The sequence below is a fragment of the Cicer arietinum genome, chromosome 4 (genome assembly GCF_000331145.2).
Source record: "Cicer arietinum cultivar CDC Frontier isolate Library 1 chromosome 4, Cicar.CDCFrontier_v2.0, whole genome shotgun sequence".
NCBI classification, from domain to species: domain Eukaryota; kingdom Viridiplantae; phylum Streptophyta; class Magnoliopsida; order Fabales; family Fabaceae; genus Cicer; species Cicer arietinum.
The window spans coordinates 9,673,467-9,684,414 of record NC_021163.2 but is presented as its reverse complement, the minus strand read 5'-3'; the positions used below and the strand labels follow the sequence as shown (position 1 = coordinate 9,684,414).

General features: G+C 34.7%; 1 protein-coding gene and 1 long non-coding RNA gene across 2 annotated transcripts in view; one reads left to right on the top strand and one right to left on the bottom strand.

Moving 5' to 3' along the window:
• LOC101502745 (protein MOR1) overlaps positions 1-10,948 on the top strand; it is a 23,817-nt gene that overhangs the window by 11,614 nt on the left and 1,255 nt on the right. Inside the window, exons 20-54 of the mRNA XM_073367806.1 lie at positions 1-79; positions 184-284; positions 833-940; positions 1,162-1,267; positions 1,342-1,421; positions 1,503-1,652; positions 1,753-1,828; positions 1,997-2,121; positions 2,213-2,323; positions 2,397-2,546; positions 2,650-2,724; positions 2,807-2,888; positions 2,997-3,103; positions 3,185-3,283; positions 3,377-3,451; positions 3,542-3,637; positions 3,732-3,833; positions 3,918-4,019; positions 4,225-4,407; positions 4,488-4,599; positions 4,890-4,966; positions 5,041-5,120; positions 5,940-5,999; positions 6,110-6,236; positions 6,447-6,569; positions 6,708-6,785; positions 6,882-7,040; positions 7,187-7,345; positions 8,454-8,551; positions 8,636-8,792; positions 8,882-8,998; positions 9,893-9,988; positions 10,148-10,219; positions 10,306-10,588; positions 10,671-10,948. The exon at positions 10,671-10,948 is cut by the window's right edge and continues 1 nt beyond it. Of these exons, the coding sequence (XP_073223907.1) occupies positions 1-79; positions 184-284; positions 833-940; positions 1,162-1,267; positions 1,342-1,421; positions 1,503-1,652; positions 1,753-1,828; positions 1,997-2,121; positions 2,213-2,323; positions 2,397-2,546; positions 2,650-2,724; positions 2,807-2,888; positions 2,997-3,103; positions 3,185-3,283; positions 3,377-3,451; positions 3,542-3,637; positions 3,732-3,833; positions 3,918-4,019; positions 4,225-4,407; positions 4,488-4,599; positions 4,890-4,966; positions 5,041-5,120; positions 5,940-5,999; positions 6,110-6,236; positions 6,447-6,569; positions 6,708-6,785; positions 6,882-7,040; positions 7,187-7,345; positions 8,454-8,551; positions 8,636-8,792; positions 8,882-8,998; positions 9,893-9,988; positions 10,148-10,219; positions 10,306-10,588; positions 10,671-10,945 (4,080 nt within the window). The 3' untranslated portion in view covers positions 10,946-10,948. The remainder of the gene's footprint in view (positions 80-183; positions 285-832; positions 941-1,161; positions 1,268-1,341; positions 1,422-1,502; positions 1,653-1,752; positions 1,829-1,996; positions 2,122-2,212; positions 2,324-2,396; positions 2,547-2,649; positions 2,725-2,806; positions 2,889-2,996; positions 3,104-3,184; positions 3,284-3,376; positions 3,452-3,541; positions 3,638-3,731; positions 3,834-3,917; positions 4,020-4,224; positions 4,408-4,487; positions 4,600-4,889; positions 4,967-5,040; positions 5,121-5,939; positions 6,000-6,109; positions 6,237-6,446; positions 6,570-6,707; positions 6,786-6,881; positions 7,041-7,186; positions 7,346-8,453; positions 8,552-8,635; positions 8,793-8,881; positions 8,999-9,892; positions 9,989-10,147; positions 10,220-10,305; positions 10,589-10,670) is intronic.
• LOC140920155 (uncharacterized) lies at positions 10,077-10,621 on the bottom strand. The gene is made up of 2 exons (XR_012162770.1): positions 10,481-10,621; positions 10,077-10,411 (listed from the first exon to the last, which is right to left on the bottom strand). It is a non-coding gene; the product is annotated as an uncharacterized lncRNA (long non-coding RNA).

The following is a 10,948-nucleotide window of genomic DNA, read 5'->3' as shown; positions in this document are numbered from 1 at the left end:
CAGGTTATTGAAGTTATCACTCATATAGCTTCAACTACTACTAAATTCCCAAAGAAGTGTGTAGTACTTTGTCTTTCGGGTGGGTATTGTCATTTCATGTCACTTTTACCAATAACCATATCTTTAATTTATGAATGATTGGTATTCTGATTTGGTACCACGTTTCTATTTCCATTTTTGTAGGATTAAGTGAACGTGTTGCAGATATTAAGACACGGGCACATGCTATGAAATGCCTCACTACTTTTTCTGAAGCAGTTGGTCCAGGATTCATTTTTGAAAGAGTAAGCATGGTTGCTCTTTGGGGAATATATCCTATAATTATTGGGGGAATATATCTTGTCTTAATGATTTATGACCATGGATTGCAAGGCATGCTTTTTTTTTTTCTTGGAAAAGTTGTATATGATAAATTTATGGAAGGAGCAATTACTTGCTTTATTTGATGATTATCAGTCACTAATTATCTGTAGATTTATGAGGTGAATCTGCCCTTAATACATGTGACTTTGTTAAAAGGTGATAGGCAGAACTTAAATTTTATAGCATATACTATTTTTTTCTATTTCAAATTTTGATAATTCTAATAATCAGGTAATAATTGGTTGTTGCTTCTGCCTTGAATATCTTTTTCGTAGAAGTGCATAATTTATTATTTTTAGTTGTATAAATTGTTTCTTTTTTGTTGGAAGTTGAAATGTGACAGTTTACTGGAGTAAGAAATAAGATTGCTATTTTCTATATACTGAATCTTTTGGACGGTGTCATTGTAACTTTTTTGCTTGTTTTTATGTTTAAACAAATAATATTTTGAAAACTGTTATTTTTATAGGTCTACAAGATCATGAAGGAGCATAAGAATCCTAAGGTTCTTAGTGAGGGAATTTTGTGGATGGTTTCTGCTGTGGAGGATTTTGGTGTATCACATTTAAAGCTTAAGGTATGCTATTTGTGATAGCATGTATTTTTCTCAAGTAAAAATATATTTTATTGATACTTTGACAATACAAATATCTTTTACTCCTATACAACCCAAATATCTATACTCGAGGGATGTTTTTAATAGTAAAACAGAAACAGATTTTTGACAATTTTAAAATACAGTTTATTTTTTTGGTGTTGCAATAGTTTTTAAGCTTTGATGCGACTTCTACTTTGCAGGATTTAATTGATTTTCTTAAAGAAATAGGGCTGCAGTCAAGTGCAGCTGCTACTAGAAATGCTTCAATTAAACTCTTGGGTGTTCTGCATAGATTTGTTGGTCCAGGTGACTTTGCGTTAACTTTCAAATTTCCATCTCACTATTTCTGTGGGTTAGGCCTTATGATTTTTCCCTTGTAGACATAAAGGGGTTTCTTACTGACGTTAAGCCTGCACTGCTCAGTGCTCTTGACACAGAATATGAGAAGAATCCATTTGAGGTATGTTGTGTTAGGTGATGTAGCTTCTATGTAGTGTCATGATTTCTAATGCTCTAATTTTATTTATTTATTTTGCTTCAGGGAGCATCTGCAGTACCCAAGAAAACTGTCAGGGCATCAGATTCATCTTCAGCTGTGGCGGCTGGTGGGTTGGATAGCTTACCCCGTGAAGATATTAGTGGAAAGATTACCCCAGCGCTCCTGAAGAGTTTTGAAAGCTCTGATTGGAAGGTTTGGTTGAAAAAGTCGTGTATTAGATCACCATTCATTTTGCATTTTTAGGGCATCGGATTCATTTTCACATTTTGTGCTGTGTTTTTGCTTTATATAGGTTCGTATGGAGTCTGTTGATGCTGTAAACAAAATACTGGAAGAGGCTAATAAGCGCGTTCAAGCAACTGGAACTGGTACCTTATTAACATTAGTATTTTGTTTGTCTTTACCCCTCCCATCAATTTCCTGTTCTTGATGGACAAGATGCATCCTTTGTTTTATTAATTCTTCAAGTTTTTTCCTGTTCATTATAAAATTTATCAATCTTTGGAACTGTTGCTAAGTGATGATTGTATTACCAGGTGAGTTATTTGGCGCTCTTAGGGGACGGCTCTTTGATAGTAACAAAAATATAGTCATGGCTACCTTGACAACAATTAGTAATGTTGCGTCTGCAATGGGTGTAGCTGTAGAGAAGTCAAGCAAAGTTAGTGGATTCTCTTGTATTGTCTTATCCAGTTGTTAATGTTGCATTTCCTTTTTCAAAAGTTTAACTTTCCTGAAATGGTTAATGACAGGGTATTCTGTCTGATATATTGAAATGTCTTGGTGACAATAAGAAGCACATGAGAGAATGCGTACTGAATACATTAGACTCTTGGCTAGCTGCTGTTCATCTTGACAAAATGGTCTGTCCTGATTTTGTATTCTGTTACTCTTTTGTGTCCTTTTGTCTCTGTCCTGAATATGTTGTTAATGTAGGTTACATATATTGCAATTGCTTTGGTTGATTCCAAACTTGGTGCGGAAGGGCGTAAAGATCTTTTTGATTGGCTATCTAAGCAACTCTCTGGGCTAAGTAGTTTTGCTGAAGCTGCACAACTTCTTAAGCCAGCCTCTTCTGCAATGACAGTAGGTTCCGGTCACTCACTCCTGTCCTCACTTGTCTGTCATTATCAAATCAGTTCTCATGCGTAATTTTCTTGGATTGAAATTTGTGATGGCTCCTTTGTAGGATAAATCCTCTGATGTTCGAAAGGCGGCAGAGACTTGCATTAATGAGATACTGAGAGTTAGTGGGCACGAAATGGTATGTTTCATTAAATGCTGGCTTTTTATTTCTTGTTTCCTCCATGTGATACCAAGCATTACGAAGTTACTTGTTTATATAGATTGAAAAGATAGTTAAAGACATTCAGGCACCAGCACTTGCACTTGTTCTTGAGAAGCTAAAACCATATGGAGCTTTTCAAGGTGTGTTTTTTGGTTACAGCTTATTTTTACTCTGGTTTTCTACCCATGGTTGATGCTTATGATGTTAACTATTCTTTCTCTTTCTTACCCTCCATTGTATGTCCTTAGAGTCAGCCAGATCAGCTCCAGTGGGAGTAACATCGAAAAATGTTACAAAGGTTGGGAAATCAACTGCAAATGGTGTTTCAAAACATGGAAATAGATCTGTATCTTCGGTATGTTGCATTTTGTTTCACTCTTCTGTTAATTATTCTTTTTGTTCGTTTGGATTTCTAACTATACATGTCATCATCAAGAGGGCTGGGCCAACAAAAGGCACCAAGGCTGAACCAATATCTGTTCAAGATATAGCAGTCCAAACTCAGGCCTTGCTAAATATCAAGGATTCAAATAAGGTATTGTTGGCTGAAGTAGGTTTACCAAACATTGCTTAAAATCTTCAAAAGATATATGGTTGATTGTCGAACTTCCAATGTTCTTGCATGCAGGAAGATAGAGAGAGATTGGTTGTTCGAAGGTTTAAGTTTGAGGACCCACGAATTGAGCAAATTCAGGATCTTGAGGTTGACCTATTTTTTAAGGCATTAAGAATAATCATGCATAATTCAAATTTCCTATAATTTTTTAATTTAATCAATGTTTGCAATGTGCAGAATGATATGCTGAGGTATTTCAGAGAGGATTTACATAGGAGACTCTTAAGTGCAGATTTTAAGAAGCAAGTTGATGGACTTGAAATGCTGCAGAAGGTGGTGCACTTTTCATATTCTTAATAAGTTGCGTGCTTTTCAAGTGTTGAGTGTACTACTAATTAACTATACAATCTTCTATTGCACATCACAGGCACTTCCATCCATTGCTAAGGAAGTTATAGAAATTTTGGACATTCTTTTGAGGTGGTTTGTGTTGCAGTTCTGCAAATCAAACACAACATGTCTATTAAAGGTACAGTTTAGTTTTTACTTCATTTTTCATGAAATATGTTATATTGGTTCTAAGTTTAACGTTTATGCAATTTTAATTGCTCAGGTGCTAGAATTTCTTCCTGAGTTACTTGACATTTTGAAGGATGATGGGTACTCTTTGACAGAGTCCGAAGTGGCAATATTTCTTCCTTGCCTGGTAGAGAAGGTTTGTATAACCAAATTTGATCGTTGGTATCACCAGTAGATATCAATATTTCAGCAAATCTTTATTTTTATCCAAGTTTAGTTATTTTTATTCGAGTATATAGGTGTGAGGAGGAATTTTAATTCTTGGGTCCTACAAAACTGAATAATTTAAGTCACCTATGAATGGAAGTAAAAGTTTGTTTCATATTTTGTAAATGTTGCAGTTAGGGCATAACATTGAGAAAGTACGGGAAAAAATGCGGGAGCTGACTAAACAATTTGTTGTTGTATATTCTGCATCCAAATGTTTTCCTTATATATTGGAGGGGTTGCGCTCTAAGAACAACCGAACTCGAATTGAATGTGCTGATCTTGTAGGATTTATCCTTGATCATCATGGGGCTGAGGTATTATTTGCCAATGCTTTTTGTGAATTATTCTTTACAGTATTTTCTTTAGACATTTATTCCTTACATTACGTTCACAGATTAATGGGCAGCTGAAGTCATTGCAAATTGTTGCAAGTTTAACAGCCGAACGGGATGGGGATATTAGGAAAGCTGCATTAAATGCATTAGCCACTGGTTATAAGATTCTAGGTATGGTATACCCTGCAGAAATCCATCTATTTAAATTTCAAAAACTTTTAATTTTTTTGTGCCTGCTGCTGACTATTTTTACTCTGGTTGAAAGGATAATTTATTTTGAAGGAAGTTTATCTGTATCATTTAGTTGACTTAGGCTACTGTGTTTCCTCTTAAATGTTTAAACTACACAACACATTCATTTATATCCTTATTTATGGATGATGTGATTAATTTTGTTTAATTCTGATCATAATACTTTATGGCTTTGCTGAGTTTTTTTCCTTCCATGATCTGTTGTACAGGGGAAGACATATGGAGATTTGTTGGTAAATTAACAGATGCTCAAAAAAGCATGTTAGATGATAGATTTAAGTGGAAGGTCAGTTCTCACCTTTTTCAATTTCCTCCTTTTTTGATATGCTGCATTACTGATCAAGCGGCATAATGCGACAGGTCCGGGAGATGGAAAAGAAAAAGGAAGGAAAGCCAGGGGAAGCAAGGGCCATTTTACGGCGTTCTGTCAGGGAAAACGGGTAAGTCTTTTCATGTTATGTTGTTTAGTTACTTAATGGATTATATTATATATTTTCAAAGCTTTGATACCCTGATTATGATCAAATATAAAATGCAAACAGAAATAAAAGTACAACTGGATTTTTTTAACCTTGATTTTTCGTTTATATATTTGCTATATTTTGTTCTCGCATAACCTAGGGCCTAATTGAGGTTACATGCCTCATTTGTACATTTTCTTCCCCATTTTTCCTTTAGGGTTACATGATTGAGGGATGAGAATCATATGAAATTAGGTGAGGGTCAACATTATATCCATCACTGCTGTTATGCTTCTTGCCCTCCTCTCTTCCAACCCACACCATCAGATTGAGTACTTGAATTCTTCTACCTCTGGCATCATCATTCTTTTTTAGGGAAATAGAAAAAATATACACCATATAACTTAAATTGATAAGGACAAGTCCATGTACTTTCCTGCAAAGAGGGGTCTGAAAAAATGCTCAAAATCAAGAGTTCCTTGCAACAAATTAATTGCACACGTAAAATTTTGGAGAAAAAGGACATGCCATGTCAGTGTAAGCGAGTTTTAAATATTTTGCGGTTATTTTAAATTGCGGTTACAAAGTGGCCCTACGTAGCCATATCATTGGTGTGGAAGGAAGCCATCCCAGTGCAGATTTAAACTTGTGAAATTCTATGGTTTAGTTTTTTTTTTTGTGTGTGAGGAAGAAGGTGGAATGGGGAAGAAAGGGGAAAGAAGAGTTAATCTGTTTCTATGTTAAACATGTTAAACATGTTTAATTTTAATATTAAGATGTTCTTGCTTCAATTACCAGGTCTGATGTTGCAGAGCAAAGTGGAGAAATGACTAGATCTCTTGCTGGTCCATTAGTGAGGTATGAGAATATTGTTGTTAGAATTTTTTTATTTACCCCTAAATAACCCCCCCACCAAAAAAAATTACATCGCTCCTACTAATCTTAATCATCTTTCTTATTGATGTCAGGAGAAATTATGGTCAACCTGATAGTAACATTGAGAGACAATTGATGCCTCGTCCAGTGGCTGTTGCCAGTGGCCCCACTGATTGGAATGAAGCACTTGAAATTATTTCTTTCGGTTCCCCTGAGCAGGTGGATGACATAGCATGGTCTGCTGTTATTATTATGAATATCATCATTATCATTATTCGTGGAACAATAATTCTTGCATCAGTCAGATATGTTGAAAATGGACATATCTGTTGATAAATATAGATATATCTTTGGAGTTTTTATCTATTCTCTTTTCCTTTTGAAAAGTTGCCTTTTTACATCTGTTTTTAAAATAATTATATGGTGCAGTCCGTTGAAGGAATGAAAGTTGTTTGCCATGAGTTGGCTCAGGCCACTAGTGATCCAGAAGGCAATGCTATGGATGAACTCGTGAAAGATGCAGATAGGCTAGTTTCATGCCTTGCAAATAAGGCAAGATAGTTTTATCACGGTCCTGTAAATATGTTTTATCATGGTCCTGTAAATATGTTTTATCATGGTCCTGAAGGAACTTCCCTTGTTTGTAGAGGAACCTTCAAGTATTAATGTTTCTTTCATTATTTCGAATAGGTTGCAAAAACTTTTGACTTCAGTTTGAGTGGGGCATCATCACGGTCCTGTAAATATGTGCTCAACACTCTGATGCAGGTAAATTTATGTTTTGTTTTACCTTGGGGTATATTGATATTGTTGTGTCTTTTATTTAATATTTGTTTCTAATTATTAATCCTTTGCCCTTTACAGACTTTTCAAAATAAAAGATTAGCATATGCTGTGAAAGAGAGCACTCTTGACAGTCTCATTACCGAGCTTCTTCTGTGGCTCTTGGATGATAATGTTCCTCGTATGGATGATGGAAGCCAGTTGTTGAAAGCATTGAATGTATTGATGCTTAAGATACTGGTAAGATACTTGTTTTTTAATTCCTTTATTTTTATTTTTTTCCCTTTTCTTCTGAAGTGATATGGTGGTTGTAGTAATGATAATGTGTTTTTATGCTGTAAAACACAAGTACAAGTTAGTTTACTAACTGGCGATCATCAATACAGGATAATGCAGATCGGACTTCATCATTTGTTGTCCTAATTAATCTTTTACGTCCGCTAGATCCATCAAGGTGGCCGTCACCAGCTCCAAATGAGTCATTTGCCACCAGAAATCAGAAGTTTTCTGATCTGGTTGTGAAATGCCTGATCAAGCTTACAAAGGTAACTTACACACCCAGTAGAAAAAATATTGAAGGGCATAATCTTAAGGATCAAATAAGCTCTTTATTTGGATTTTATTTAGAGATTATTGGGGATGAAATAGCCGAAGACATTGGATCAAAGTTGTTTCATTTGGATATTCACTATCTAATTGTCCCTCTAGGTAGCTTTCGGTCATATTTCTTTGGTATACTCGGCATCTAAAGGGTTGAATGATCCATTTACAATTATTGCGGCAAATTGTTCTCTTATAGTGTTTTCTATCATATAGTCGCATCATTCCTTGTTCTTTCTTTTTTCCTTTGACGTTCATCCTCTCCATCTTCTGTTTATTACTTGTGGTAATATGGTACATTTAGCTAGTTCTAGTCTGATTGCTTTGGTTGAGGTATATAAGTATCATCCCTCACGAGTCCTAGCCTCAATGAGATATTCCCATGTTGTATATCTTTTAGTTTCATCTCTGATTTGTTTCCAACCTCAAAGTATTGATGACAAATTTTATATTTGAGCATCTATTTTATTTGTGACATCCACAATGTTAATTTATTGTGTTTGGTCCACTATCTTTGCAGCTTTTCTGAGATCTAGGATTCACTTAGTACTAGGCTTTTAAATTCTGATAACCTTTTCAATGACATATTTTACCATAAATTCTCCAAAAATACAGAAACCCATCCCTAAACTATAAGATTCTAATCCACTTACCATTATGATGGGTGGTAAACAAATTAATCCATCCATAGTTGTCAATTCTAAATATCAGAAGACCCAAAATCGGCACAGCGCATAACAAGATGGCTGCTGTTTCCAAATATTTTATACAAATTAAATAATTAATTCTAGAAGCTTAAATGCTGAAAAATTGAACATAACTAAAAAATCATGGAATGTTCATAATTTGCATTAAAAGTGATAACTACTAGGTCTTAAGCATGGAATGTTCATAAGTATTGATGACAGGTAAATACCAATAGAAGTCAAGGAAACAAACAAGTTTAAGCCTTAAAGGCTTAAAGTTGAAATTCAAATGAAAGAGTTATTTTGATCTTGTAAGTTTTGTTGTGAGTATTTTTTCACATATCACATACATTTTGATTTGTTTCAGGTTCTTCAGAGCACCATCTACGATGTTGATCTTGATCGCATACTTCAAAGTATCCATCTATACTTGCAAGATTTGGGAATGGAGGAAATTAGGAGAAGGTATATGTATATATTGTTGGATTGAGTTACTTCTATTTGATTTTCTATTTGACTAAAATCAATTTTAATACTTCAATTTAATAGGGCCGGTGCTGATGACAAACCCTTGCGAATGGTTAAAACTGTTCTGCATGAGCTTGTTAAGCTTCGTGGTGCAGCAATAAAGGGTCATCTTTCCATGGTTCCAATAGACACGAAACCTCAACCTATCATCCTTGCTTACATTGAACTTAATCTTGAGGTAGGCATTAATTTTTTGGGCTGATATGTTTAAACTTTATAGTTTGTAATACACACATTATATATTATATTCTATCCCTTGATCTTCAGACTCTAGCTGCTGCAAGAATGTTGACGGCATCTGGACCCGGGGGACCGAACCATTGGGGCGATTCAGCAACCAATAATTCAACAGCTGGAACACAGTCTGCTGATGCCCAGCTGAAGGTATCATTATGCATTATATATCTTTACATTTTGGGTATTACAGTTGGTGCTCTGATGGCATACCACATTTGGCATCGCATTTTATATTTATTATACAATGTATATACATCACAAATTTTTCAATTGTATAAACTTAACTTATACATGAATATGATGGACAGTTTTATGATGCCTTAAGGTGTGGATTAGGTTTGACGAGGTTTTAATGTATATAAGCTCTTAAAAACCTGCACAATCGAGGTATCATTATGCGTTATATATCTGTTTTGTGCAACTTACAATTTTGAGTTTTTGACTACAAATTAATTTAAATTTAAAGAAACAAATATTAAAAGGCTTAGATAACCTTTAAGGTACTACAATTTTTTGTTTATTTTTTCCCCTAAAATATGAAAATTTGCTTTTAATCCTCATTGTTTAGTTTTAGTCCATGCAGGATTAAATTCATCTTGAATTAGTCCTTCGAAATAAAATTGGTGTGATATTTTTGGGGCTAAATTCAATGTCATATGTTACAAGGACTAATACGACATAGATGAAATATTACAAGGACTTCAAAATAATAGCCATGTCAATTTGGCACCTACTTATTTGTGTCTAAGCATTGTATGGACACTGGACATGAATTTTAATCTTTTGTTTTTACAATTAATTTTTCAAACTTTTATACTATTGAATTTGGAAATTTAGTAAATAAATATTAAGTCTGACTTATTATTTTTATGTTATATTGGCACAATGTTTCGTGCTTTCCAGGTAATAATAGTCTTGCATATTTCAATTTAATTTCAGATTTTACTGTGTTTTTTGTCCTTGTATGAGTTATTTCATTTATTACCGCAACTTCAATTAACTTTCATTGTTTTCTTTGTTTCTATTCTTGAACATTTGCAGCAAGAGTTGGCTGCAATTTTTAAGAAGATTGGCGAGAAGCAAACTTGCACAATTGGTCTATATGAACTTTATCGGATTACTCAGCTGTACCCACAGGTATCAAAATTGTATTCAAGTTTCATGTTATTTTTCAGTTAAGCTAGAATGGTTAATAAACTTTTGCTCTGTTCAAGTTTAATGTTACTTTTCACATGAACACTGGCTTGTATCCTTTTATTTCGCTTATATTTGATTAAGGTTCTTGGTTTATCTTAGGTTGACATATTTGATCAACTTACAAATGCTAGCGAGGCATTTCGCACTTACATCAGAGATGGTCTTGCACAGGTTTAGTAAATTACTTATGTATTTCTACGTACATTTGATTGTGAGTAATGTTTTTGACAATGGCAATTGATTTAACATTTTGGCAGATGGCGAAGAATGCTGCAGCTGGAAGAACTCCGTCAAGTATGCCGATGCCTACTCCTCCACCAGCATCTTTAAATATATCTTCCCCAGATTTTGCACCCCTCTCTCCTGTAAATACAAATCCATTAAGTGATGCCAAAATGAATGTGAAATCCGAACCAACAAATTTCAATTTACCTCCATCATATAGTGAGGAGAACAGGGCTGCGAATGCCCTTACATCGAGAGTGCTAAGTTCCGACTACAACTTTGGCGACCAAAGAAATGATAAATTTATGACAGGAGGTATGGTAATTTTTATTTACTATTTCAATTGTCAGTTTAAAAGAAAAGATATTGACTTAGAGAGGTTACTTATGAACTGCAGTAACAAGTGGGACATTGGATGCAATCAGAGAGAGGATGAAGAGCATGCAATTAGCAGCTGCTGCCGGAAGTACAGAATCTGGCACTAGGCCATTGACAAATGTTAATGACAACTTGAACCATGGATTTCCTCATAGTCATATTCCTCTTGCACCGGAACATGTCGGTGCTGAGAATGCTTTGCAAGGTGGGGTACTTCCCATGGATGAGAAAGCTTTGTCAGGACTTCAAGCACGGATGGAAAGACTGAAAAGTGGATCCCTTGAACCTCTGTAGGGA